The sequence below is a fragment of the Montipora capricornis genome, chromosome 13, assembly GCF_036669925.1.
Source record: "Montipora capricornis isolate CH-2021 chromosome 13, ASM3666992v2, whole genome shotgun sequence".
NCBI lineage: Eukaryota > Metazoa > Cnidaria > Anthozoa > Scleractinia > Acroporidae > Montipora > Montipora capricornis.
Window position 1 is genome coordinate 34,373,413 of NC_090895.1, and position 27,500 is coordinate 34,400,912.

General features: G+C 40.2%; 4 protein-coding genes across 15 annotated transcripts in view; 2 read left to right on the forward strand and 2 right to left on the reverse strand.

Annotated features, from left to right (window-relative positions):
* LOC138028520 (histamine H2 receptor-like) overlaps positions 1-2,264 on the forward strand; it is a 3,574-nt gene extending 1,310 nt beyond the window's left edge. Inside the window, exon 2 of the mRNA XM_068876100.1 lies at positions 227-2,264. Coding sequence (XP_068732201.1) covers positions 227-875 — 649 coding nt within the window. The 3' untranslated portion in view covers positions 876-2,264. The remainder of the gene's footprint in view (positions 1-226) is intronic.
* Positions 1-18,148, reverse strand: part of LOC138028503 (rootletin-like) — a 21,324-nt gene extending 3,176 nt beyond the window's left edge. The window contains exons 1-2 of one of the 3 annotated variants that reach the window (XM_068876060.1): positions 12,999-13,316; positions 3,214-12,435 (exon numbers count right to left, since the gene is read on the reverse strand). In XM_068876060.1, coding sequence (XP_068732161.1) covers positions 3,226-12,435; positions 12,999-13,235 — 9,447 coding nt within the window. In that variant the 5' untranslated portion in view covers positions 13,236-13,316 and the 3' untranslated portion in view covers positions 3,214-3,225. Of the gene's footprint in view, positions 1-2,291; positions 12,436-12,998; positions 13,317-18,063 lie in introns of those variants that run through there. The other 2 variants (XM_068876061.1, XM_068876059.1) reach the window with 2 other exon arrangements.
* Positions 15,708-23,804, forward strand: LOC138028517 (leucine-rich repeat-containing protein 74B-like). Of its 4 annotated transcripts, none has more exons than XM_068876098.1 (2): positions 15,708-15,802; positions 22,114-23,804. In XM_068876098.1, the coding sequence occupies exons 1-2, from the start codon at positions 15,785-15,787 to the stop codon at positions 23,389-23,391; spliced, it is 1,296 nt and encodes a 431-aa protein (XP_068732199.1). In that variant the 5' UTR covers positions 15,708-15,784; the 3' UTR covers positions 23,392-23,804. The 4 variants fall into 4 exon arrangements, with proteins under 4 accessions (XP_068732199.1, XP_068732198.1, XP_068732196.1 ...); XM_068876097.1 differs by lacking the exon at positions 15,708-15,802 and adding an exon at positions 17,673-18,780; XM_068876095.1 differs by lacking the exon at positions 15,708-15,802 and adding an exon at positions 18,808-20,239.
* A 142-nt stretch (positions 23,805-23,946) lies between these two features.
* Positions 23,947-27,500, reverse strand: part of LOC138028507 (A disintegrin and metalloproteinase with thrombospondin motifs 16-like) — a 58,603-nt gene continuing 55,049 nt past the window's right edge. For all 7 annotated transcript variants that reach the window (XM_068876073.1, XM_068876075.1, XM_068876074.1 and 4 more), the window contains one exon: positions 23,947-27,048. In XM_068876073.1, coding sequence (XP_068732174.1) covers positions 26,746-27,048 — 303 coding nt within the window. In that variant the 3' untranslated portion in view covers positions 23,947-26,745. The remainder of the gene's footprint in view (positions 27,049-27,500) is intronic.

Genomic DNA, 27,500 nt, shown 5'->3' on the forward strand with positions numbered 1-27,500 from the left:
CCTTCGTCATACCCGAGAGAGAACATTTCCACATCGCTACCCGGAAAATAATAATATCAATAAGCTTTTAAACATAAATAAATTTCAAAGTTCAGATTCGAGAATTGGTACCAGCTTTAGTATCTCGCTTTCAGTAAGTATTTCTGAACAATTTTCACGAATATCCAATTATAAACGATTCTTGTGAGATGGGAGGCCTAAGAGAGGTTATACATTCCTTTTCAAGGTATCGCGCGATAGTCTCTCCACCAGGTTCAAAGTTAAAGAAGCGACAGGCCTGGATATTACTTGCTGTTTTATGGACAGTGTCTATCACCATTGGCATCTTGCCGGTTCTGGGTTGGAACAAATATGAGCACTCCCCTCTGCACACAACTTGCAAAATGTCTTTCACGGAGGACCAAGGTTACATCATTATGGTGGCTGTTACCTGTTTTTTGATACCTCTATGCGTCATGGTTTACTGCTACTTCAGAGTTTTTCTCAAGGTTCGTCGTCATTATAAACAAATGCAACGATGGGGCCACAGCCGAACCGGCGAGCGAAATTTTCGACGTGAAACGAAAACAGCGCGTGTTGTCTTCACGGTGCTTTTCGTGTTTGTGGCTTGTTGGACGCCGTTCGTTTTTGTTTATGTCCTTCACGCCGTTTCCTCGATTGACTTATCACGGACTGTATTTCATTCCGTGACGCTCATCGCTGGTGTTCATTCATCCTGCAATCCCATCATCTACACTGTTATGAACGCAACCTTTCGAAACGATCTTTTACGCATGTGTCCTTGCGCACAATGTGGTATTCTTAAACGCTGTGGCTGCCACGACCGTGTTCAGCCATTCGACACAGAGACTGAACTTGATGAAGTGCAACATTAAAGTTGTGCGCTACCCGCTTACTACGAGCAAAAAAGCCATAAACGACGTCGTAACGGCAGCTGATTTTGTATAGGCTGTAATTAAATAGGCTCTAAAGGAACAGAGAACTGCTAATTGTACATATGTTATTGGAAGGAATGTATATATATATATATATGGGTTCAGGTTCATTCACACAAAAAAACAGACTACCCGTCCAACCCTTCATCAACACCTTGGTTGATCATTTTCAGAAAATATGAAATTTCAAATAATTGAAAAATCATTTCATTCAGCTCTTGCGAAATATAACTCGCAATTGATCAGTTCTCAGCAGTGCAGCGCAATTTTCATGGTCATTGGTTTCAATCCAGTTAATAGGGAGCTTAAGCAAGCGAGTTTTTGAGACGCGGACGGCAACTGGAAGTCAGCCGCTTCCTCTTTTAACTTCTCTTCACACAACCACATTTATATTGCTAAGTATCGTTTCTCCATTAGAGATGATTAGTATAAAAATCTGGGAGACACCACTGTCCTGGCACGCGAAATAGGGTGCAGAGATGGCGCAGTGGTGAGAGCACTCGCCTCCCACCAATGTGGCCCGGGTTCGATTCCCAGACTCGGCGTCATATGTGGGTTGAGTTTGTTGGTTCTCTACTCTGCACCGAGAGGTTTTCTCCGGGTACTCCGGTTTTCCCTCTCCTCAAAAAACCAACATTTGACTTGAGTTGTGTAAATTGTTAATTTCAATTTACAGTGTCCCTAATTAGTGCTTCAGCGCTAGAACGACTAGACACTTAAATAAAGTTCCTTTCCTTTTCCGGTTGCCGTCCGCGTCTCAAAAACGCGCGTGCTTAAGCTCCCTAATCTCTCTACTAACGGATTTCTCCGTTCAGTTCTTTACAGCTTTATGTGCACTCAGGATTAGCACAAACCTCGTTTCCTGGCACTTTCGCTAGCTTTTAAGTAATGATCTTTATTGCAAAGACCCCATTGCCCGTCTTGTATAACACCAACACAACATAAATGTATTTAATGACGTGTAAACGCCACTAGTAAAGAATACTGACTAAAACTAAGCGTGATATTCAGTAAGGGGAGTCAGTTGTGAAAGAAAACTGAGATTTTTATACTTTTGACCAATCCTGCATGTCGCTATATGTTTAAATGCCATAAAAATACGCCTACAAAATTAAGTGGTATTTATCATAAATCGTTGTTGATATATTTTCGTCCATGGGCTTTTAGAAAAACCATGAAGAGAGGATACAGTAGGAATATTATGCCAAACAGGAGTTATGTGCCTAGTGTTTCCCAAGCCCTCCTTTTCTTGGACATGATAGTCCGGAACCTGAAATTAGCTTCATTTTTGTCCACCTCTTTTACTTTAGACGTCGCCTAGGGTTAAAGTTATTAATGTAACCCTAACCCAGTCTCACCTAAACCCGAGTACAAGAATGACCGAGCGTGCGCGTACTGGGATGTCCCAGTATTTGCTGAAAATACGGAAGTCAGGGCTAACAGAATCGATGCGAGAATTGTGGACAGAAAGGAGAAGAAGGTGATCCTTATTGAGATGAGCTGCCCTTGGGTTTCCAACAGAGAACAGAAGGAACAGGAGAAAACTGACAAGTATGCGCCGTTGAGATGGGAGATGCGCCAACAGTTCCCCGGCCACACTATCACACAGTTTAATGTGATAGTTGATGTACTAGGAGGCTACTCTATGGAGACGGCGGAGAAAGTTAGGAAGTTTTTAGGTTTGGATAGAGGGAACCAGGTTTTGTTTAATATGCAGAAGGCAGTTTTATCGTACACCCTAAACATAGCAAGGTCATTCAAGGTTTCGACGAGTTATTAAGGAATATAAACTCTTGTTCCTTTCTCAAATGTTGGTTCGTTAGTTATTACCAATTGGTTTGTAAATAGGTTTAACAGTAGGGATTGTTACACAATAGTGCCTTTTCCTACTTATATTTGTAAGCATACTTACGTACTACATACTGCATAATAATAATAATAATAATAATAAGAAGAATAATAAGAATAATAATAATAATCATCGAGCGTTCTTTAGCTATCTCATATATGGAACCAAATTCTAAGCAACCTTCCTTGGTTTTCAATTCGTCAATTTACTTCATTTGAAACCCATAAAAGGTTCATTAACGACATGATATTTTTTTTTCCTCACAGCATTAATATAAATCAAGATTACATATATTTTGTCCTTGAAACATTCTACGAGGCATGGTAGATGATTCTGAAGTTCATTCTTACCACGAATCTAATAAAACTCAGAAAGAGGGATCTAAACTACAAATACATAATAATTTCTGGGTGCATATTTTTTTTTTACCTGGTGCACCAGTTAAAGATAATAGGAATTCCTATTCCAGTCTTTCCTGCTGTTAGAACCTCTTGGCGTGATCTTCGTTCCCTCTGCATACGCCAAGTCTTCTGAGACACTTTGAGAGCTCCTTGTCGTGACTCTGGTCACACTCCTTTCATTCACATCGACCTCCTCGTTAATTTGGCCATCTCCGGAAGTACTGCTAACAGTGCTTCTTCTTTCACTTGAACTTCGTTGCTCACTAATTCGGGAACTAGTGCGAGTAACGACAAATGCAGTGGTACTGTCACTGTAGAACACATCATCCGGCGTTTGTGCCTCGTCCTCCACTTGCTTCGCCTGCACTTCGATTATTGGTTCTTCAAACGTGAGGTCCAGTGGATTGACGTCTTTGGGCACAGGATACGCAAATGCTTCGATCGAATGACTTTGCTGAATCGGTTGATCACTTTTGGGCTGAGCTGCTAGTTCCAAAGCAAGACTTGAGGTCATTCTGCCACGCCCTTGAATCTGGACTGTGTTATTTAACGGTTTTCGGTTGCGTCGCACCTCGAAACTTGTCTCATATGTCGGTTTAACATCCACTTTAGTGATCTCTGATCTGGCTTTGAGATCTTTGAGTTTCCTTTCACTGCGTTGTTGTTCTTCCTTTGCGACGAAGAGTTCCTTTTTCAACTTTTCAATCTCTAGTTCTAGTGCAGCACATTTCCGGTCCAGTACACTGGTCTTGTCATCCTTCTCGGCACAGCTCTTCTTCAATAAATCTAGTTCAGTCTTCATTGTTCTTAAATCCTTTTCAAAACGAATTATCTGTTCTTGCTTGCTAATGATATCCCTATTGGCCTTGTCAAGTTGATTCTGCAAGCTTTGGCTGTCCTTAGTTGTTCTTTGAAGCTCTAGCTCCAATTCAGAGACTTTACGCTGCGTTGAAACCAGGTCGTTGTTAGCATGTTTTAAGCTATCTGAGCTGTCCTTGTGAACGCTCTCTACCTTGTCCAGCTGAATTTTGACCGAGCGCAGCTCATGTTGAAGATTATTTTTCTCTTTATGAAGAGCATCTTTTTCGCTTTCCAGTTCGTCAGCTTTCAATTTCAGTGATTCAATCTCTGTGCGAAGCCCTTCTTCGATGGAGTACCTGGAATGTTTCTGTTGCCCAAGCTCAGACTTCAACTGGTCAAGCTCTCTTAGAAGCGCGTTAACTTCTTCGTTTTTGTCTTGCAGCTCACGTCTTAATGATTCCACCGCTTTGTCCATATTTATGACTTTGGTTCGGAATTGCTCAACGATTGTTTCCTTTTCAATTATCTCTCGTCTGAAAACTTCACTTCTGGTCTGAATCTCGGTTACTTGTCGCGAAACTTCTTTTGAAGCCTGGTCATTTTTGTTATGTGCGTCCGCCAACTGAAGTTTGAAACTCTCCTTCTCTCTGTTTGCGTCTGCCAACTGAGACTCTAACCTTGAAATCGAAGAGCGGAGGGAGTTGATTTCGTATTCCATATCTGATCTTTCCCTCAGAGTTGATTTGTTGTCGTCACCAAGTTTATTCATCTTGACTTCCAAATTGCTCATTTTATGCTCTAGGTCAGCGTTCCTCTCGCGGCTCATTTCATAGCTGGCCTCTAGCTCGGATATTCGTTTTTGGTAATTTATTATCTCTTCTTTAAGTTGTGTTGACTTGTACTCGGCATCACTGTAAGCGCTTTGTAGAAGCTCGAGTCTCTCACGAGTTAATTTCAACTCGTGCTCCAAACTTGAACTTTTCTTGTGTGCTTCTAATACTTCGTTCTGTAACTCATTTTCCCGATCTTTGCTTCTTCTTAGTGCTGCATCTGAGGAAGAACTCCGACCTAAAGTAGGCGTACTTCGCTTTTTTAGCATTTCGTAGTCCGCCTCCAATTTCAGTAGCCGTTTCTGTGTTTCATCTAGGTCATCTTTCAAGCTTCGTTTTTCATTCTCAACGGTGTTTAGCTGTGCCTCTAACTCAACGAGTTTCTTATCGAGCTTGTCCGCCTTGTTTTGAAGTCGGTTCCTCTCTGAAAGAAAGCTTTGATTTGCACTTTCAACGCTGCTTATAGTCTTCTGCATGGACGCGATTTTGTCCTCTAACCGATGTTTTTCCTTCTCGAGTCCTTCGCAGCCGTCTTTCCACGTTATGATTGTCCGATTCAATCCCGACACTTCACGAGCCAAGCGCTCACATTCTTCTCGTAAGGCTTCCACCTCAAAGTCGTTTTCTGGTGTGGCCTCTAGGGTACTTTGTTCCACCACGGTGATGTTATCGCTCTGAAACCCGTTGAGGCTGTTCCTTAGTTCACCAAGCTCCACTTGCAGAGCCTGCAGTTCTGACTTAAGCCTTTCGTTTTCTTCTCTCATTAGCGAATCGGAAGTTTCAAGGTCTGTGTTCTGTAACTGTAGTTTTTGGTTCGAGTACTGCAAGTCCCTTTTTTCAGCAAAGGACTTTTCTAGGTCTGATCTGTTCGTCGTAAGATCTGTTTTTGTCTCATTAAGCTCATTGCACAGTGTGTCATAGTCCCCCTGCAAGCGATCTATGACATATTCCTTCTCTGTTAACCCTCTTTGCAACTCATCATTCCCTTGCTGAAGTTCCAACAATTTCTTTTGAAGCCTTGTGATTTCGTCCTTCAGATCTTCGTTCCGTGCCCGTGTTTCATCTAGGGTACCTCCGAGTTGAGCTCGTTGCTTGAGCTGGTCTTGAAGTTCTTCTTCCAAAGAATTAACCTTTGATTTAGTAGACTGGAGATCTCTTTGAGCATCGTTCTTTCTCTGCATGGCTGCATCAAGGGCTGTCTGAAGTTCCGAATTCTTTTTTTGGCTGTCCATGAGTTCTCTTTGTTTATCGTCGAAAGTGTCTTGAGCGTTGGACAAAGCAGCTTCTGTATCGGATAGTATCTTTTGTCCTTCAAGTATATCATCATTCAGGGCGTGTATCTTCTCATCATACGCGTTGTTAAATGCTTCTAAACGAGCGATCTTATTTTTGGCAACCTGCAGCTCTTGTTCTAGTGAGGTGACTTTCTTGTGCCAGGACAAAATCTCGTCTTTGTCAAACTGATCTCTCTCCTCCATGGCTTTTATAACGTCTTCTAGTTCTTTGATGCGACTGGTACGCCAGCCAACCTCGTACTCAACGGACTCTTTTGCACGGTTATATTCTCCGAAATCCTGTTCCATCTTAAGCAGTCTCTTTCGAATCAAATCTAGCTCATTCATAGTGTCTTCTTTTTCTTGGAAGACTTGTTGCAGTTGCGACTGAAGATCCACTACCTTTTTTTGTAACGAAGCGTCTGCTTTGATCCTGACTTTTTCACTTTCGATGCTGATATAATCGTTGTAAGTTTCCTGATATTTCTTTTGGATCACGGAGTACTCGTTCTGAAGCTTTATCTTTTCTCGATTCAAAGAGTCTATTTTTCCTTTCAATTCGGCTATTACTTTCTTAAGCTGTGAGATTTCGTTCTTCAGGTCGTTTCGTTCATCTTCCAAAGCTTCGTTTCGTGTTTCCAAATGAGATATCCTACTGCTTGCTGACAAGAGTTCCATTTGCAACTTTTCAATCTCTTTTTTCGCCCCTTGATAGGAAGTTTTATATTCGGTCGCCGAGGTTCGGCAAGAAATATTTTCCTGTATCAACTTTTGATTGTCTCCTTGAACGGATCGCAACGTGTTCTCCGTGTTGCTTATTTTGGAGTCTCTTTCTCGAATGACCTGGTTAAGATCTGTTATCTCTTGATAACCTTTCTCAAAGTCTTCAATGAAATACGATATCTTAGTTTTTAACGAAACGATTTCATTTTCAAAGGAACTGTTTGCTGACTTTAAGAAATCAATTTGCCCATTTTTATCGACGATTTCATTTCTGAGCGACTCCACAGTGGTTTTGTACTCGTTGGTCTTCTTCAGCATTATATCATGGTCTTCTTTCTTTCTGGACATGTTATTTAAGGCATCTTGTAGTTCGGTCTTCAAGTTAGCGTTCTCTTTCAATGCCTTCTGTATGTCTTCTTCCAAATTGGCTATTTTGTTGTTGTACTTGATCAAGTCATTGTGCATTTCTTCATTTTCAAGCAGAGTAGACTTGAGTCTCATATCGAGGTCCGTTATCTTTTTTTTTAGCGCGAAGGCATCACTATCACTGACATCTTTCTTCCTCAAGGCGTCGTTAATGGTCCCATGCATACTGGCCAGCTCGTCACGAGCTACGTGAAGGTCCCTCTCTACAGCTTTCTTTTCGTTTCTCAGATCTTGAATTATTGCATCCTTAGCACCTACGTCTTTAGAATGCTTATCCCACAGTGTCTGGTACTCCACCAATTTCCTCTGCAGTCTAAGAAGTTCCTCGTCGTTTTTGTTCCGCTTGGAAAGCACTTCTTCCTTCTCAAGCTCCATTTTTGACCTGGCTTTTTGTTCTTTGTCCAGGAGCAGTTCTAGCTGGGTGATCTTAGCATTTGCATCATTAAGATCGTGATTGAGCACATCTATATCGTTCATCGCTCCTTCGTAACCCTCCTTCAAAGGTATCAACTCCTTTTGCGTGGCATACAAATCGTGCTCAAGTTCCGTTTTTTTCTCCTGAAGGGTTTCTATGCTTGATTCGAGCCTTGACAACTGCGAGTGTACAGCGAACAACTTCTCTTGAATATCTGTTTCTCTGTCGTTGCCTTCCCTTAGTGCCAATTGGGTGTCGGTGAGTTTGCGTTTCGTAAATGCCAGATCCTCCTCAAGAAATTTTCTTTCTTCTTCCGAACCAAACGGGTTGCTCTCTAAAGTTTGGGCTCTTTGAACAGCGATGTTATAAGATTCTTCAACCTGTTTTCTTTTCGTCTGCATATTAGCAAGATCAAGTTCTTTACGACGAAGAAGCCTTTTGGTTTCCTCCAGTTCCTCTTCGACAATAGCCTTCCTTTGTTTCAAGTCTTCCACTTGCCTGGTTTTGTTCTCTAGATCTGCTGTGAGTGTATCAATGTTTGCCTTGAGAGACGAGATTTCATTTTCCAAGGAAATATTCTCTTCCCTGTACTGCGCAGAAGAGTCCTTCCATTCATCGACCTTGTCTTTAAGTGAATCCTTCTCTCTGTTGAGATCAGCTAACTGTTGTTCAAGGTTGGAAATCTTGATCAAATTGGCTCTCGAATCCTCTTGAACTCTATCCCGTTCAAATGTGGTCTTCTGAATTCGACCTTCAGCGTCCTTCGCTCCATCTTGCAGTCGCAGAATCTCTTTCTGTAGACGCTCCTGTTCCTGTTTCAGTCGCTGAGAGTCTTCCCTGCTGACGTTCAAATTTCCTTTCAGCGACTGGACCTGTTCTTGAAGGTACTTCTTACTGGCCTTAAGTTGGTCCAGGTTTTCTTCCTTCTGGAGAATGTCTTTGCTCATCATTTCCACAGTTAATTTCTGCTCGATGAGTTGTTGATCCACTTTTAGGACTTCGTCACGATTGACAACAAATCTTTTGATAGCATCTTCAAGCTGTGCTTGTAGGGAAAGCTTCTCGCGGTACTCGTGTTCAAACTTCACCTCCAAATCCGAGAGTTTCGCACTCACGGCAATGAGCTCGTCTTTTAGCGCCTTCTTGTCTCTCTCTGCCCTGCTTCTTCCCTCTTCAGCATCGTGAACCTTCCTGTTTATTATATTTATTTCATGTTGGAGCTCGATACCTTGTTGTTGAGTTCGCTTAAATTCTCCTTCTACTTTGCTAATTTTAGCCTTCTGCACTTGTAACTGTTGTTTCAGGGAGTTCTCGCGGTCCTGACTTTGTCTCAATGTGGCCTCAACTTCGTGATACTTATCCTCACTAGGTAAAACGCTTTTGTTCCCATCTTCTTTTTCCTTCTCAAGAGCCGATAAGGCCACCTCCATCTTGGATATTTCCATGTTCGAGTTTTGAGTTTGTTCCGTAAGAGCTGCAACACTATCTTCCAAATTCTCGTTCTTCCACTTGAGAGCCTCGAGATCTTTCTTTGCCTGTAAAAGTTCACTCTCTAACCCCGCTTTCGATGTTTTTATTCGCTCTAAAGCGTTTTCCTTGTCACGAAGATCCTTCCTTAAACCCTCCAGAATTCTTTCTTTTTCCCGAGCTTGGTTTTGTACGCCAAGTATTTCCTCCTTTGCTTTTCTGTTGGTTGCCAGCTGTTTCTCATACTCATTTTTGAAATGCCCCTTGTCTTTTGCAACATTTATAAGCTGAGTCTCCATAGATGTAATTTTGTGAGTGAAGGTGTTTATTTCTTGTTCCAAAGCTCCACGCCCGTCTTTATAGCTGTTGAGCTCTTTCTCCAAACTATCCACCTGATCCAGAGCAGAACTCAAACGCCATTCTAAATCTTTCTTTTCAGCCTCCAGTCCTTCACAGTTGACTCTTACGACGACGAGATCTTGTTTAGTGTTGTCGAAATCTTGTTCCAGTTGCCTTAACTCGTTATTTAGATCTTCAATTCCTTTGTCCTTCTTCGCTACCACTTTGTTCATGGTTTCGTTGATCTTTCTGTTTTCCATGACTTGACTCTCAAGTTTCATGATTTGTTCTTGGCACTGAATCAGCTTATTGTTTACATCTTGAAGCTGGTCTTTCAACTGCAGCTTTTGGCGTTGGATTATTTCTGCCTGAGACTCCAGTTTATTCGCACGGTTTCTGGCATTGTAAAGATCTTCCTCAGCCTTGTCTTTTAGTCTTAAAGCAGTGTTGATTTCGTTGTCCATGTCTTTCAACTTCTGGTCCACAGATAGTAATTTTTGATTCACTTCTGTGTTATCGTGCGTCAGCCGTTCGATTTCCTGATTTTGTATCGTGATCTTCCCTTCTGCCTCATCAAGTTCGTCTTCTAACTCCTCGTTGTCCTTTCTAGCAACTTGTAAACCAGCCTCTGCCTCAGCGATCTTCTTTCTGTAAGCGGACAGATCTTTCTCCAATTCACTATTTCTTTTGCGTTCGATTTCAAGCTCACGCTGCGCACTTTTATCAGTGTTCTTCTTATATGTTGCCTCCAACGTCGCGATCTTCTTTAAAACGACGCTGTTTTCGACTTCGAGTTGATCGCTCTTTCTCTTGGCGGCATCATACAGTGAAGTGACCCTGTTCACCTCGTCAGCCAATCCGGTTGTTTGTTCTTGCAGTCTCCTCTTTTCACTTTCAGTGTCATCCACAAGTGACTTGTTATAACCTAGTTCACCTTTTAAGTCATCGTAGTCCTTTGTCAGGAACAGAATTTGTTCACGTAGCTGCTCGATGGTCGTTTCTTTGTCCGCACCGTCACGTCTGTAATCGTCCATCATACTCTGAACTTCGACCAACTGTGTCTTGACAATGTCTACTTCTTCTACGTTTTTGCGGTTGTTCCCAGTGTGGTTTTCCAGTTCATTCTCCAGCCGCTTTATAGCTTTGTTTGCTTCAGCAAGGTTTCCCTCTAAGCGATCCACTTTCTTTGTTAACATCATCATCTGCTGCTGATTTTCTAATCTTTCTTGATCACAGGCCTTGTACGAAGCTTGCAACTCGGAAGCTTTCCGATAATATTCTTGCAGCTCCTCATTCAGGCGATCTTTCTCTTCATTGGAAATCAGGAGATCGGCCTCGAGATCCCGAATGTCTCTCTGAATCTGCAAATTCTCGTCATGAAGACTCCTCTTCTCGTCCTCCAGAATTTCCATTTGAGTTTGTAGCTTGTTAATCTCTTCAAACAGTGGCTCAGTCTTTCCTGCCATTGCCTCTATATTGGTTCTCAGATCATTTATTATCCGATCCTTAGAGGCAACTTCTCTCTTGCACCACTCTGACGTTCTTTGATAATCAGCAGCACTGGCTTGTGCCGTGATTAAGTCCTTCCTTATCTTCGCTATCTTGCTCTTTTCCTCATCAAGTTCTGACTTCAGCTGCGCTTTGCTCTGACTGACGGTATCAAGCTGGCTTCCTAGTTTCGACAAATGCGTCTTCATTCCCGCCGAAGACATTTCAAGCTCTTCATTTTCTTGTTCATTTCTTTGCAGAGTTGTTTTCATTTCTGCAATTCTCCGTTCTGAATGTCCCAGTTGATTCTTTAAATCTTCGTTTTGTTGTGCTAGATTATCCAACTGTGATTCTAACTCACCGATTCGATCATTGGCTTGCTCGCACCTGTTTTGAAGTTCCTGTGCCTCATACAATGACTCTTGATAGTTCGCTTCTAACTGGTTATTCTTGTTCTGGAGAGAAAACAGGTTAGTTTCAAGGTCACCGATGCGCTTCCTTAACCTGTTTACGTGCTGTTCATTCTCGTTCGCTTTGTCGTTTGCCTTCTCACAGTTGTTCTCCAAGGACGGGATGCGCGCTTTTACTAATACCAATTCTTTTTCCATTTCATCCCTCTCAGTGTACAGCTTGTCATTAGCTTCAATAAGATCTTGAATTTTCCACTGAGCTTCGTGCAAGTCTCGTTCAAGACCTTCTTTCTGTTTGTCAAAAATGTCAGAGGTGAGTTGGTTCTTTGAGAAGTCTTGCTTCAGAGATTCGAGTTTCGCTTGCAGAGCCTTGTTGGAATTGTCAAGTTTTTGAAGCTGACTATTTTTGGCATTAAGTTCCTCTCGATAAATGTCCGTCTTCTTCTGACTCTCCAAGAAGTCCCTCTGCAGCAAATTATAAATTTCCTTGCCTTTCTTGTAATCGTCTCTGAGTCCTTCTAACTGACTCTTAAAATTGTCTCTCTGTCTGACAGCATTTTGCACCTGTGCCTCGAGTTTTGATGCTTTCATTGAGTTGATCTTAACATCCTTCTGCATATCTCTTTGCGCTCTATCATAATCAGCTTGTAGATCATTCAACTTGGTCTGCAGCGCCAACATCTCCTCCTGCAACTGTTCCTTCTCCTTATGAACAAACTCGTAGCTAGTTTCCCACTCTGTGACCTCTTGTCGTACTGCTACCAGTTCGTCACTTTCGACTTTTCCTCCAACTGATGATGGCAGAAGAGCTTGGCTGGAAGACAATTCTCGCCTCAAATCCTCGTTTTCTTTTTCAAGGGACGATTTCTCCTCTCGCAATTTTCGAATAATTTCCTTTTGAGAGTCCAGGTCTTTTTTCAAAGCGTCAAATTCCCATTCTTTTTCTGTAAGTTCTCGTTGAATTCGGATACGTTCGTCTTGGTGTTTTTTAGCATCCGCGCGTGAATCTTTTAATTGTTCCAGCATAAGAACCTTCTGTTTTTGAAGATTCTCTATTTGCAAGCGCATCTTGTCCACCTGACAGCAAAAAACAATGTTTCGTGTGTCTGTATTATAATGTTGTTAGCCAAATTTAACCCAAATCTTTTGACAATAATTATGCAAATTGTAACTTGTTTGCATAGAGAAACAATTGAAATCAGTTTAATGGTATAATTTCAACAAGTTAGGTAACGTTTTGATTTTTGTTCCTCGGTGCAAACAACAAAAAACAAAACATAATGCTATAAAATAATAGCTAGAAAAAGAGTAAAGTTTGTAAAAAGGCCCCATTGTGTTTTGGCTTACCCGTGCGGGTATTCTTCGAATTGCTAATTAGTTGAAATCGACAAAGTGTTTTAAAGGATAAAATACTATAGCTTGTTTAACGACATACTTGCAGCGAAGGTATAATTGTCTACTTTAATGAAGCAGAGACAAGTGGCCTCGCAAAGGAAACGTGTTTAAAATTATACGGACCAAATCGTGTTAACATCTTTTGCGCTGTTTTCAGATTTAGCGTTTATGTAAATTTACCCGCTAAATCTTCCAGTACCAACAGCGGCTATTTTTGCATAACTGCAGTGAAACTGAAATCATACCTCGCTCCTGTGCTCTTCTTTGACATTTTCCAACTCCAACTTGAACTTTCGATAAGCTGTTTCCAAATCGCTAAACGTTTCCCTGGCAGTTGCGATTTGTTTCATCGTCACATCTTCGCCCATTAACGCTAACGGCTCACTGCTCGTGCTGTACGATGAAGACACGGAACTGTAGGTTTCCCCAAGGGACACTGTCCTACGGCTCGTGTTTTCAGTTACGACTGATCGGGTTTCCATGTTGAAGGAGACCAAAAAATTAAACGGAAAGGTTTCAGCGGTTCCCCAGCTCTAGTTTTCGCGAGAGGATAGAAACCTCGACGCGCGCCGAACTTATTCCCGTCCACTAAGAAACTGTTTTCCTATGAAGTTTTCGTCCCTTGAGGTCTACCATCAAAATTACCAGCTGCTAAAAGTTTGGATCAAGAGCCAATTGGAAGCAAGCATTTTTTAAAGGGGACAAAGGCGTCTCGGGTAGTTTTTGTGTTTCAAAGGCTTAGCTGTCCAACCCACGGCTAAACACACGCCACGAGATAAAAACGCGTCATGAAAGCAAACTCACGCTGCCTATTTGGCTCATAAAATATGAAGGATGCATAAGCGAGTTGGCGAACATTCTTGAAAAATCACAGATTTACCACACCAAGGGTTTTGGCCAAAAGAGAACGTGTTTCTTTATTTGAGAGCGTTGCTTGTTTTTAACGTACATTTTCATTACAATAACTATCCTGTAGTGAACTTTCTCGAGTCAATGCGCATGAACAATAATAAAAACTTCAAAAGAATTACTAAATTAAAATTGGCTACCTTGCTGTCTTGTAATACTCGTGATATCACACGGTTTGTGTTTTTGCTGGATTGTAGCGAAACTACTCCTTTAGTTGGTGAACGAAAGAGCTGCCTGGCTAAAACCTGATTTTCTTTCTCAATCACACAGTGAAGTACGTCGCTATTTCAATATCGCTTCTCTGACAATACCTTGCAACTGAATTAATCCTTAAAACAGCGAAGAACAAGGGAATTTAAATTATCCGGGAGTGATATTATATTGAGTTTTTCTTAAACATGTTCCCTTTTCACGTAACATTACTAAACGATTGCTCACAAAAACCAGCTTTGTAACCTAGAATGAAATTATTATAGTTTCTGATTTCATAACAGCTGACATTTTGGTTAAACGAAAAAACGTATTTAGTCGTCATACTCCGATGTCCTGCGTTGTTGGTTTGAAATTGGGGAAAAAGTGATATGACCCGAATCTTGTTGAAAAACGACGCATTGAACATAGCTCTTAAAGAATCCCAGAAATGCAAAACTTTTGTAATCGCTCATTTCTTTTAGACACAGGCTATTGTATCGTGATTTCGTTGTGTAATGTTATACTTTTGTTCCTTTTGGACGGATTAATAACGATTTATTTCATCACTAAATGCAAGCATCTTCTTTTCGGTAATCACGACTTGGTGACTCCAGTTACACTTTTAATACATTCAGTCCTACTGCTAGAGTACTGAGTTAATGGTTGGATCAGAAAGTCACGCTGAGAGCTTTTAATGACCTAATTAAAGCCTTCAGTTAGAACAGTCGTTTTGCAACAAACGATCCGAAACGGTTCCAACTGAGGGCGTTGCGTTCCTTTATAGAATCCCCACCGTGGAAATTTGTTTGCGGCTAATGTTACTACTGTGTCTTGTGGTATGAAAATCGTTCATGGTAAGTTGAAAAAGACCAAACCGTCATGGATAACCTCGGGAAACTACTCTGTCAGTTTTACAAACATTAGTCGAGGATAGCAATCAAATCCTGTATGAACCGGCTTTCCCCTTCTGCCACAAATATGTTAACAAGGGCTCATTATCGGATTGTGAAAGTATTATATACCTGTCGGGCGCATATATGTATATATAGGCCCATTTACACTACAGAGAAAAAAGAAAAACCGGTCCGGAGCCATTTCATAAAAACATGGAACGGCCGGATATAGTTTACGGGTCCGGACCCAGTTTTTTCTGAAGTGTAAATGGGTCTTAATGATCTCTTTTCTTGACAAAGAAGAAACTGTTTGAAAAACCAAATAATGCTGGTCTTTCGTACCAACTGTTTGAATTACTATGGTTATTACTGAATTTGCACTGTAAAGTTTGCGTGAAACAAATGGGAGTTTGAATAAATCACAAGGCTAGAAGAATCAGGGAAATAGCTCCTTGCAAGGTTTAAAAGTTGATTGAAAAGATGATATGGCGCACGGAACAAAATATTTCGTTAGCTGAATCGAGTTTGACATTAAGGTTTCGTATCACAGGATTCTGCGAAAAAATATGAGCTGGCGGCATTTTCTGTTTTGTTTCTACTCGGCTTAACAGATGATAGCCTGGCCAACACCCTAAAAATACTAGATTCCAAAGAAATTACATGCATCCGGGTCAAATACGAGCGAACACAAATATTTGCGACTGATTTGTTTGGCAAGGAGAAGAGATGTCATTTTGATCCGCCACCAGTTAATAGAAATAGGAAAAAGGAGCTGGTGAGAGATGTTACAAGAGAGACAATAATTTGTCAGTTCCGTTAAATCTATTTTGGCTAACAATTTAACAAAGTCCGTTTTGTCGCGGCATTTTGTGCGTATACCGGGTATACATTTGCGAGGAATCAATTATTTACTATGAATACTATGCAAATAACAACTGTCTCTACCGGGTTATTTTAAGTCTGTGTCAGCTGTAGGAGCATACAATAACTCAGATATTCTCCGCACTGACTTTGCTCCTAATTTACTGGCGCAAAATATGAAGGAACAGACCAAAGTGAGTGTATTTTATTTAAACGGTAAAATAAGCAACTATAGATTATCCGTAAAATTGAAGTCTTGGTCGTATATGTAAAGGTTTTCTTTCAAGACATACTCAAGTTTCAGCTCAACACCTTAATTTAAATTCTATGTATACTGATGATTTTCTTTCGGCCTCGGGGACTGCGGCGGTTTGTAGTCGCGCTTATACAACGCCATCAAATTAATTTACCAAAAGAATTCCTGCCGAGTTTTAATGTCGAAATTTCAGTATAGCATTGGCGAATTTGCAGGGAATCCTGAAACATTATCCTTTAGGTACAAAATGGAAACTGTTTTTTTTGTGGTTGGCAAAATGAAATCTTGATACTAATTTTTCTCATTTATCATACGACTTTAATACTCCTGCTTTCATATTCCAAAGGAAATTATTTTGAAACGCTCTGCTAACAGTAATTGAAATTGCAGTTCTTAATGGAGTTTGCTCCAGGTTGAAATAAAAATTTTGCGACAAATCACGATATTAATCATGAAAACACATTGCGAAAACCTTGTTTGAGATGAAAGTTGTTCAAATATTTATCAACGCGGCAAAAACGGAGCCTTGAACATTTTTGTATTTCTTTCAGTTTACTTTCGTGTGTTTTGATTTTTTTGACAGAATAGACGCTAGATGAAAACAAATATATCCTCCAAATATTTCATTCTTATGCGCTATATTAAAAAACATAGAAGTGATCCACAAACAGAACTGGAAAAATCCACCACCATAGAGCCAAAGCATGATTTATTTTCAAATTTAAGTTCTACTGGAACTTCGAGTCGACGTTTTTATTCATATTTTTAAAAGTTTGTTTTTACTTCTTTTGCGCCCACTCTTATAGAAATGTAGGTGACAGGCAACCAATTTGCTGTTCAAAAAGCCCATGGCAAGGTTTCCAGTTTCATGTTAAATATTTCGACAGACGTGCATATAATTCAAAATTATATTCGCTTAGCTCATGTAACACCTGCTGATAAAAATCATAATAGCACCGTTTGGCGATTGCTCATTGGCGGAAATGGATTTAAGCTATAATCTCTGGAAATTATCACAAACAATTGAACAAGGTAAAAAATTAAGGAGAATAGGAAGACCAATAGATCGTTGGTAAAAGGAAAATTACTCAATGTTTTTTTTTCTTATGTCAGAATGGCTACCTTCGGACACATATTGCACCAGAAACCCATAAGAGTTGAAACGTGTAACGTGCGTTCACAGCTTCCGAATATTCAGTGCCAACTGATTGGTTGAATGTTTCAGTGCTAAGTACCATATTTGGAAACCCCTCGCTCTTGTTGTTCCAAATATGGTACTTAGCAAATTGAATATTCAGAAGCCTGTTTCCCAGCACACAAGGGGCCGTTACACGTTTCAACCCTTAAGGGTTTCTGATTGCACTTGATACCATCCCCGCCATGTGAAAAAACAGCATTCCTGCACGAGATTTTCTACTAGAGTATTAACAATATTTGCCATCAAACAAATAATGAATACCAAAAACTAATAGATCGCAAGAAGAAAAGATAGTTTTTTAATCCTTTGCTTCGTATCCAAACAGCTTTGCTGCGCAGCTTTTGCTTCTTGTTGGAACTGATTATGACGAAATTGAGTTGCAATTGGTTAGTTTCGTGTTCTCACGGTTAGACTGGACCGGGCATGAAACGGAGGCTTATGTCAAAGGGTAATTTGCATATCCTTTGTCAGTTTTAACAAAAATAGATTCAAGTTTCCTTTTTTGAAGACCGAAACTCCCACTCTGTTATTTTTCTTTTCACAATTTTAACAATAATTTTGGTCTATTATACTTTGCACGCTTTATTCTGACTAACACGCTAAATGTCGAGAAACATGTGATTTGATTACGTTTTACAACACCCAGTAATTCGGCCATTTCAATAGCGAGACTGCACCATTTCGACAATATTTCAGTCCAAGCCTAGCCAATGGCCTGCCTCCCACGAGGCTCCTAGAGCTCAGTGGTAGAGCATCCGAACTAGAGATCGGAAGAAGTCGACTCGTGCGAAGAACTCGGATTTTTCCGAGTATATCCGAGTCACCATTGAAAACATTTATCTCTTCATCCTTCGTATTATTCATAGGCATTTTGTAACTCGATGTGTCGATTATTTACATATCAGGTTATGACACTATTATAAACTAACCTATTATTTCCCCTGCTGATCAGCCTTGGTTACATTTTCAGTCGTTTCAACCACAAAAAATACAAACCTGACCTCTTTATTCCGCTGCTGCGATTTAGTCTTGGAAGATGAGCAAGGACAGCCCACAGTACAACTGAACAAACAGTCAACTTCCTCATCTACAGTCTCGAAACGCAGTTTATTTAACGATATAATGCAACGCTTTTTAACATCACCTCTCCGTGAGAGGTGTTGACTGTGGTTAGTGGTTGTCAAATAAGTCCGGCTCGCTTTTATTTGTCATCATTTCTGAGAATTGTGCCTCATCACTGTCAGTGTAATATCCGCATGGCAATATTTCCCTCTTTGTTGTCTTTTAGGTTTGCTAGGTTCAAAATTGAAGCTACCGTCACAATATTCTGTTCCGTGTCTTATTCATTAAATTAGACTGCTGTTTGTACAGTACACGACTGTTCAATTCAATGATTAAATAGCAATAATTTTAGTCAAGAATCGATTGCTGAATGGCTAGCTGTGTCATTTGTCAGTCTCAGATAAATAAAAAGTTTTCCCTTTCCTGGATATCCGGAGAATAAAGCAAATACTAAAAGGAGATTACAGCTGTTGTCTTGTTTCTAAGCAATGGAAATTTCTCCAAAATTAATCCTCACTCAATGGTTGGCAAAAATAGGAACGTGTCAACCGACCCTTATTTTGTAACAATAGGTTAACTAAAGAAACTTGCAAGTTTACGATAACATTGCCAAAATGGCGGATGCGCGAAAACTTTGGGCAAGGTTAATAGAGGAGGTAAGAGGGCTCGATCCTTTTGGGATAAAAAATTGTGGTTGTTTTCAATCTCCGCTCTTTCTCTCGTCGTTTTCTTTTTAGTGTGGTCATTTCAAAACTTAGCAACACATTTAGGCAATGCAAGTCGTCGATGACTTCTTTCCAAAGCTACACCATGGTGGAAACAATTAAGTAAGAACCTAACTTGAAAGTTCCTGTCAGGTTAAGATTTTTCTTAACGCCTTTTACTCATGAAAAGCATCGTAGCTCACAATTTTATCAAATAGACTCAAAACAAAATCAAAGAACGCATTCTTGACGTAGCACTGAAGAAGATCAAGATTTGTATTTACCAAGACTGAAGTCATTTCAGCGGACAATATGTGCATAATTTCTTTGAATAATGACCACACCAAAAGCAACGTGTACCTTTTCCTTGGGAATAAAGAACCTATTCAAGACCTGAACTTCACAGTTAACATCTTCATATACTATGAAACTTTCCAAGCCACCTCGAACCTGTTTCATAACGTTTTTTTTCGATACGTAAAAAAACATTGAACAATTTAACGATAACATCACTTCAGTTGGAAAACACGAAGTGTATTTACATTTCACTCGTGGTCATGAGAAACTTTTGAATTCGGGATCTGATGAGATTTTCTTCACACATTGTTCTGGCTAATAATTTGCGACCGGTGGCGAAAATGAGACACTAAATGGAACGCAAACTGTGAGACTTTCACTTATTAAGATGTCGGTTTGCGCAACGTGTAAGAGACGCCGCACTCGATTACTCAGATTACTGCGCCTTTCAATAACATGCGGAGGTCAACCGACAAATGCGTTTTTCGCTACCGTCAATCAAATGTTCAGCGGCCCCTCCAAGCTTCCGACTACTGTCGAGCGTGCAGTAATCAAATAACGCTCGACAATAGTCGGAAGCTGGGAGGAGCCGCCGAACATTTGATTGACGGTAGCAAAAAACGCATTTCTCGATTGAGCTTTGAATTTTAGAGTCCGCATGTTATTTAAAGGCGCAGTAAATGACTGAATTTCTGTACTTCAATCGCTTTTCCTGAAAGATGTAATCAAGAACTGTACATTTCAAAATGTTCAAGTTAAACACATACTAGTGAAGACTTACATCAGTTATATTCCTTCAGTTAGGGCCAAATGAGAAACTCTAAGAACACAACCAAAACTGATCAAAGGTCACTAACTGTTATGTCTCTTTTGAATTGTTTTGAGATCACTTGCACTAAAGAATGAATAAGGCATGCATATTTCATTGAAGTATTTTTTACTAACTTCCACGAAGTGATCACCAAACGAGCGGCAAACGTGTCACTGCAAGCAGCTGCAAAGCATGAGGGCCCAATTTTCTACGCATGCGTGTTTTGATGTCATGTGTAAGTATGTCTTTCCACCATGCAAGCTGCCCGCAGTCCCCTACCCGGCTAAAAAGTTCTACCGAAAGGTAAGCTTGCTCTTTGTTGGTTCGGAGAGTCTCGATTCTTCAGTGTTATCCACATCGAACGGTTGAAAAAGAGTACTATAATATGTTCCAACAACGACAAATTTCAAACTAAAAAAAAAATACAGCTGATCTCGAATGAAATCCTCGGTGGTCTAATCCATCACCACGTTCCTCTCTTTATCGATTTGGCTAGGATTCACTTACCCTAGTCACACACCAGTAACATTTAGAAGAGAGTTGCACGAACACTGAGAGACCTGACATCTTCAACAAGGCCGTGACGAGCTAGTTACTTACGTGTGGCGACATTTTGCTGTACGAGGATTAACAAGAATACAAATTCAATACGAACTTGGGAACACCGTAAACTCTATTCTCAGTAACTTCCTCGTGACATGATGAGTGAAAGATGAGATCACATTCGATTCGGTCAAACGGAAATTACTTCAGTGACGTTTGATGATATCCAAATGGGCATCCGAGATTTCAAAGGCTCTTTGAAAGGCTGTCTTTTAGGGGCACGCTCCATTGTACAATGGCTGGCATAATCACTGAGATTCGCAAACTTTCCGCGAGAGAAAGACCTGTCCCTAAGCGTGCAAGGTCAGCAAAGGTGAGTGTGTATCCGTTAACATCCTCAAGTAAGCACGCTTGATATTTGCCCAAATTGCTTTGTCCTAAAACTGTCAAAACAAAACCAATTACCCGAATTACGATGTTTGAACTTAAAGTTAACAAAAAATAAGAAATGTAAACGTGAAAAGAGGTGTGTCTAGCCCTAGGATGGTCTTTGATAAAGCCGGTTTCTTTGAGTGTTTCTACAAACTGTTTAATTACTTCAAAGCACCGGTTCTGGATATCCCATTTGAAGGGACGAAACTGCTAACTTAGTCTGGTTGTATTTTCTAATTGATATAGAATATTTTAAAGCAACCAAATTCGAAAGATAACAAATACTGTGGTGTGGCTTTCTGATAATCTTTTCCCACTGTGTAGTAAAGTGGATCAAACGTGTACGCACTTCTTTAATTTAAGCGGATAGTTACTGATACAGTTTACGTAATTTAGTTGAAGACTTTTTGATTGTCACGCTTTCGGTTTATTCAAGGTACAGTTGACCGAGCGTTCAAGCTATTTTGTCGCTTGGCTTTGAATCAATGTCAAGCTAATTTTAGCTCGCTTCAGTTGATTTCATCAAACAAACAAACATGATGTCGCAAGATTCACGTTAAATAACCTTTGGAACTATGTTCTTAAGATCCAAAGTTATCACATAAACACATACCTCTCCAGTTCGAGGACCAGTTTTCATTTACTATTTGATCCAAAACCCAGTTTAATTGTAGTATTTAATGTTTGATCACGACACATCTACGTTATCATATTGTACATGTACTGTTGTATCAAATTTCTAAAAATAATGGATAGTAGACATCTGTTTCGTGCGTGAGTGACTGATTAGTTAAGTCGAGGCCTTTTGGCCTCTCCTTTAATTCCGTATTCTCAAATTTCTCAAAAGTTGTGAAACGAGTGTCACAGCGTATCTATCGATTTGTTGATGAATGGAAAACCTTGAGAAATATTACGTGTTTTGATGAACGGAAGCCGTTCTGATAAATTTTAGGGAGAAACTTGTTCATTACGAGCTATGGAGACTCGTTCAGTACCGTAGGCTAGATACTACGTTTCGGAATTCAGGCATTGTGAAATCGCGATAAGACAGTTTGCGAAGGCAACAATTTGTTATTGCTACTAAAATGCGACGGTCGTCAAGAGCTCCAAAGAGCAAACATCCATTTTTCAGTATTTTACCACGAGTATCATTTGGGAAAAAGTCGAAACGTTGGGCTCAAGAGGTTTATGTTTTTCCGCAGAGTCGAGCAGTCTCAGAGACCAACTTATTGATTCATCTCAATCGCATATTGGATGCATATGACGCAGAACTCAAGAACGAAGCACTGATTGCGGAAAACACAACTCTCAAGAACACCAAAATCATTCATCGACTCGACAGGAAAGACAGACATCAAGATGTTCAAGACGCTTGTCAAATACACGATTTGTCGCTCAGGGAATCGTTTCTACAAAGTTGCGAACAACTCGGCATTCCGCCACTAGCGATGACATACTTCCTCGACAGGATAACATCCGGGGATTCCGAACTGATAATGAGAAATCTTGGGATAGGTCCCACGGGCGCTGTAGCTGTGGCCGAGGCATTGGCGCGAAATGCCTCAGTCAAGAGACTGGATATTTCTCTAAATGATATTCAAGACAAAGGGGCAATTGCTGTCGCGAAGCTACTCGAGGTAAACAGTAATATCGTGAACGTCAGTCTGTCCGAAAATAAGATTGGAAAAGATGGCGCTGAAGCACTTGGAAACATGTTAACTGTGAACGACAGTTTGCTAAGAATTGATATTTCTAGGAATCAGTTAACAGACGAGGATATTCAATTCTTTAGTAGCGTTTTGCAGACAGAGGACTCTCTTTCCTCACTAGACGTAAGTCACAACTCCTTAGGAATCACTGGGGGAGAGTATTTGGGCGAAATGGTTGCGCTGAATAGTTCTTTGCGTGAATTAAACTTAGGATGGAATCGACTTGGCGACCAAGGAGTCAAAACATTCTGTGTTGGATTGAATGAAAACCGGACATTGGAAAAGCTAGATTTGTGTTGGAATGAGATTGGTCACGAAGGCGCAAAATGCATTGCTTCATCAATAGAACACAACGGAAAGCTTATGGTACTTAACTTAAATAACAACCGCATTACAGATCGGGGAATGGAAAAGATCGCAAAGAGTCTGGAATTCAATGATACCCTTAAAGTACTTAAGATAGGTTTCAATCTGATTACTTCAGGGGGTGCATGCGCGCTGTTGCGATCGCTTCTCAAAAACTCAGGCAGCGCAATAGAAGAAGTTCGCATGGCGGAAGTTGAAATAAATAGCAGCATAAAAGAACTGTACTACCGATTGAAGATTCGAAAACCAAGATTCCAACTGTTGGAATTATCAACAGCAAGCGGGGACCTTTATCACTTTGTAAAGCCGCAAAATCCAATGATGGTCTTAGATGATTATCTGAAAAGGAACCAGCTTAATGCACGCAGACATGGAGTCCTGGAAGGGGATGAGGATTGTTACTGATGGGTAACGTAAAGCTTTATAAACACACGTGCTAAGCGCATGAAGCGAGTTACCGAGAGAGAAGAAGAAGGGGAAGCGTATTTTTAATGATTTTGGGGAAGGGGGCAGAAGCATGAAAAAAGGCGCTGGAGACGCTCCCTCCCTTCTTGGGGAATCCTTGGCGCATCTTTTTCTCGCATAATGCCCACGAAACTAATGTACTCTAATAGTAAAGGAAGCATGTCTATAAAAGGTCTCGATATCTGCACTAAATCTTAAAGTTCCCCTAAGCTCAAAATTGTTTATTCCACGAAAGTCAAATTTCAGCACCATAAAACTTGTATTTTACCTGAACTGATTACGATTTCGCTTCCAAAAGGCCGCACGAGTTGTGTATTAAGAAGACAAAATTGGCAATCGTTTGTTCTAAAGGCAAGCTGGTGAAAGGCATGGGAGTGTTTTGCATCCCATTTTCAATGCAAAGCAGTTTGTAGCGTCATCTCGGGAATTAGTCAACACTAGATCACCCGTTGGACAAACGACTTTTAGTCCGCAAGAAAACTGGAAACGGCAGAATCTCTTTGCAACGCCACTGAGAAGATTTATTATAGCAAAGAAGCCTGAAAGACAAGATAACATAAGCACCGTACCAATAACTGAATTACATACAAAAACACATATGTATGTGATAAAAATTGTTCTTTTCATCAAACAAAAAGATATCAAATGGTCACTGAAAACGGCTCCCATCTCACAAACAATTTCAGTCTTTGATTGTGAAACTTTTAAGACTTAAAAAAGACAAAAAGCTTGTTCTATCTTTACTAACTCTAATCAAATATACATCTGCGTAACGTTTTAATATTTCGCAATAAAAAATAATGATAAACGGATTTGTGTATAACGGATGTATAACAATTATTCCACGAGCCCGAGTTGGATATGAAGTGATAAATTGGTTACAATCACTTCATATCAAACAAGGGCGAATGGAATAATTCCTTTAGTAAATTCTCAAACCGGGTTTTGCCGCCGATTTTTATTTCCACAATTTTACAAAGCGTCCGGAAAGAGCATCTTGGCGCACTATCTTCCATATGACGTAAAACTTCGACTATTGCCTCATAGTCGGAGTTTTTTAGCCAATCAAAAAGCTAGAAATGCAATAGTCGGAGCTGAAATTTTACTAAATATAATTAGTATATACCAAAACAGTGGATAGCGTTGAACGCGCGCGCTGATTGGCTACTCAAACTCCGGATATCCTTCGCTTTCACCTCCGAGCAATCCGCGCGGAATTTGCGACAAAAATGTTGTAATCTTTGCAGAAATAAATGAATTAAAATCATCTTTTTGTGCTATATTATCTCACTGTTTTAGTATATCATGTAATAAAACAACTATTCCCCTCAGTGTCTGTGGTGGATATTTACCTCGCCGCTTCGCGGCTCGGAAAATATCCACCGCTAGCCACGTCCACTTCGGTGAATAGTTGCTAATTACAGGAGAAATGGAACAAAGGATCCCTGAGCTCTAAGAGTGGATCCTGACTGTAGATCAAACAGAGAGTACTGAGTACTGTTTTAAAATGATTGTCGTAAACCTCTCACACATGTGATCATTTTATAACACGACCACTCACAGCCGAGAATGGAACAACGGCGGACTATAATCGTAATCAGAGATATCAAGAAAAGGGGAGAACATGTGTGAGCAGGTCACAATTGTTTACCCTCTATCTCTGAATGGTCGAGGACGAGTTGTGAACTAAGTAGTACTGAAACAAAGGCAAGGAAACAAAGGAAATGGCTTACGACAATCAACTTGTATAACCAGACACTCTAATGTAAGTCAAATTCCGGCCCAAGGATGGTTAGATCAACATACAAATACGTCTCACAATATTGATTCAGTTTACTTCATATCATGGCACGTAAGGAGAGTAAAAATAGTAAATCAATTCACGCCGAAATAAAAAAAAACCTCACGAGAAAAGCAAAACAAAAAATAAATTCATGTTCACTGACATAATTGACAAATGCCCTGAAGTGGCAACGACATAAACGTTCGGACGCTTTGTAAACAATGAAAAAACCGTCAGAACGTTTAAACAACATTTTCATAATCCCTCTAAGAATTTTTTTACTAAATTTTATTACATATTAAAAGTAAATCGAAAATTCATACTAATCAAAGGGAATTATTCCCTCCATTTTTATCTCTAGCTGAGGCAACTAGAGATTAGAGAGATTTAGCATCGTGTTTCTGTGAAAACGGGAAAAGTCATAAAAACATGAAAGATCTCTTATTCGAACTTCTCTCTCTTTTTAGAAGTTGCGCGACATTAAATTATCATCGAACAATTGCTTTTCTAAAAACAGAGAAATTTCACGATTTTTAAGACAAGCAGCATCCTGTCATTTGCAGTTGACGTCGATGACAGAGTGATTGATATGTAAATTATCTTCACAATGTCAATGAAATGTCAGCCAGACAGGTATTGAGAATGAAGATGATTATCATCAGTATTAGGAGTGTCATCTCAGTATAACACCAAATTCTCATGACCATTCAACAAAGAACTCTATGATATTAGTTGGGAGAATGAAAGATTTGAGCTTGCATAGGAATGAAAGGGTTCAAAACAAACGACCGAAAAGCCTTGATCCCTTGTTTATTTTCCGCGGTAAAACGGAAGACCCCGGAAACACGCCTACAATAGCTATTTCCGAGTTTATGTCTGCCTCTTCTTCAAACCGAGTCTAAGTGCGAAAATTAGTTTTCAGCTGATCATTCAACTTGCGTCGCATATACTAAAACAACTATTCGCCTCAGTGTCTGTGAAAGTGGCGAATATTGACCTCGTCACTTCGCGGTTCGGTAAATATCCACCGCTGTTCACCTCCACTTCGGTGAACAAATGTTTACAGTCCCTTCTTAACCGTACTCTACTAAACAACGTGAAACAATCAAATGAAAGGTTTTCATGACAAAGTGAGCCTAGAAGAAGCGACTCTTTCATTTTCTATCTTTACTTCACCGCCCTTCGTACCAATCCGGTTATAGGGTACACTGCACATATTGTACCATGTGGACAAGATAAAAAAATCGCGAAAAACCAACGATAGTGCATGTTTTAAAGCTACGTTTTCGTTTACGTTGAAGCTTTCTATGCCAAAACTTTCCATTAGAATTGAAGCGGCGTAAACTATACAATGATCACCAGCACAATTATGAATGTAATCGTGAAAAATGAAGAAATGTATTCAGATGTGTTAAGCACGTACAGCACGATTATCTTTCCTCCTTTGACGGATGACATGGCCCTAGGAGCTGCCGCGATTGTTACTACCTTAATCTAGCTAATATCTACTGCTAATATGTTGTCGCCTTTGTCAGATGTAACAGCAAAGCCAGCAGGGTTATGAGCAATGAGAAATTGGTTTGAATTTTTTGGCTACCCGCCTTAACAGTGCTTTTGGAGTATGGAGGTCGCGGGGTACTTGGACGAGATTGAGTTGGAGAAGAGGGAGGAGAAGAGGGAGTGGTGCATGGAAGGCGCGTGGGCCTGGGTCTGTATCGGCACATGATGGTTGGTACCATACTCTTTCGTCCACGTTCATCAATTCGATAACAGGAAAGTGTGTTTGGATCAATTGGTTCACCGCAGTCGTCTCTCTGTGGATATATAAAGCTCGACATTAGCAATACCATCATAATTCATTGCCAATTTGGAGGAGAATACGTAAAGCCATATTTGTGAGGGGAGTGCTTACACTGCCTAGATTTGTCTTCATCGGACGCGAATTTCATAATTTTGGAAAAGAACACGTGGTTGCCTCAGGTAGGTTCTCTTTCCCACAGACAATGTTGTGAAACGCATTTAAGTATAATAACATAAAAAATGTTCTGTACAAAAATGCGTTGATTTAATTTTCGTTACTTTCGTCAAGGGTGGCTACAAAATTCGCGCGACAAAAAAAATAAGTTGCACGGAACATAAATACGATCACCAAAAAAACTGTCTTTTTACAACATAAGAAAAAAAGTAGATTCAAAGTGGTCGGACGTAGTAGCAAGAAGCAAATGACAGCACTGCTGAGTGAATTCCGAAGGGACGCTAGCTTTTT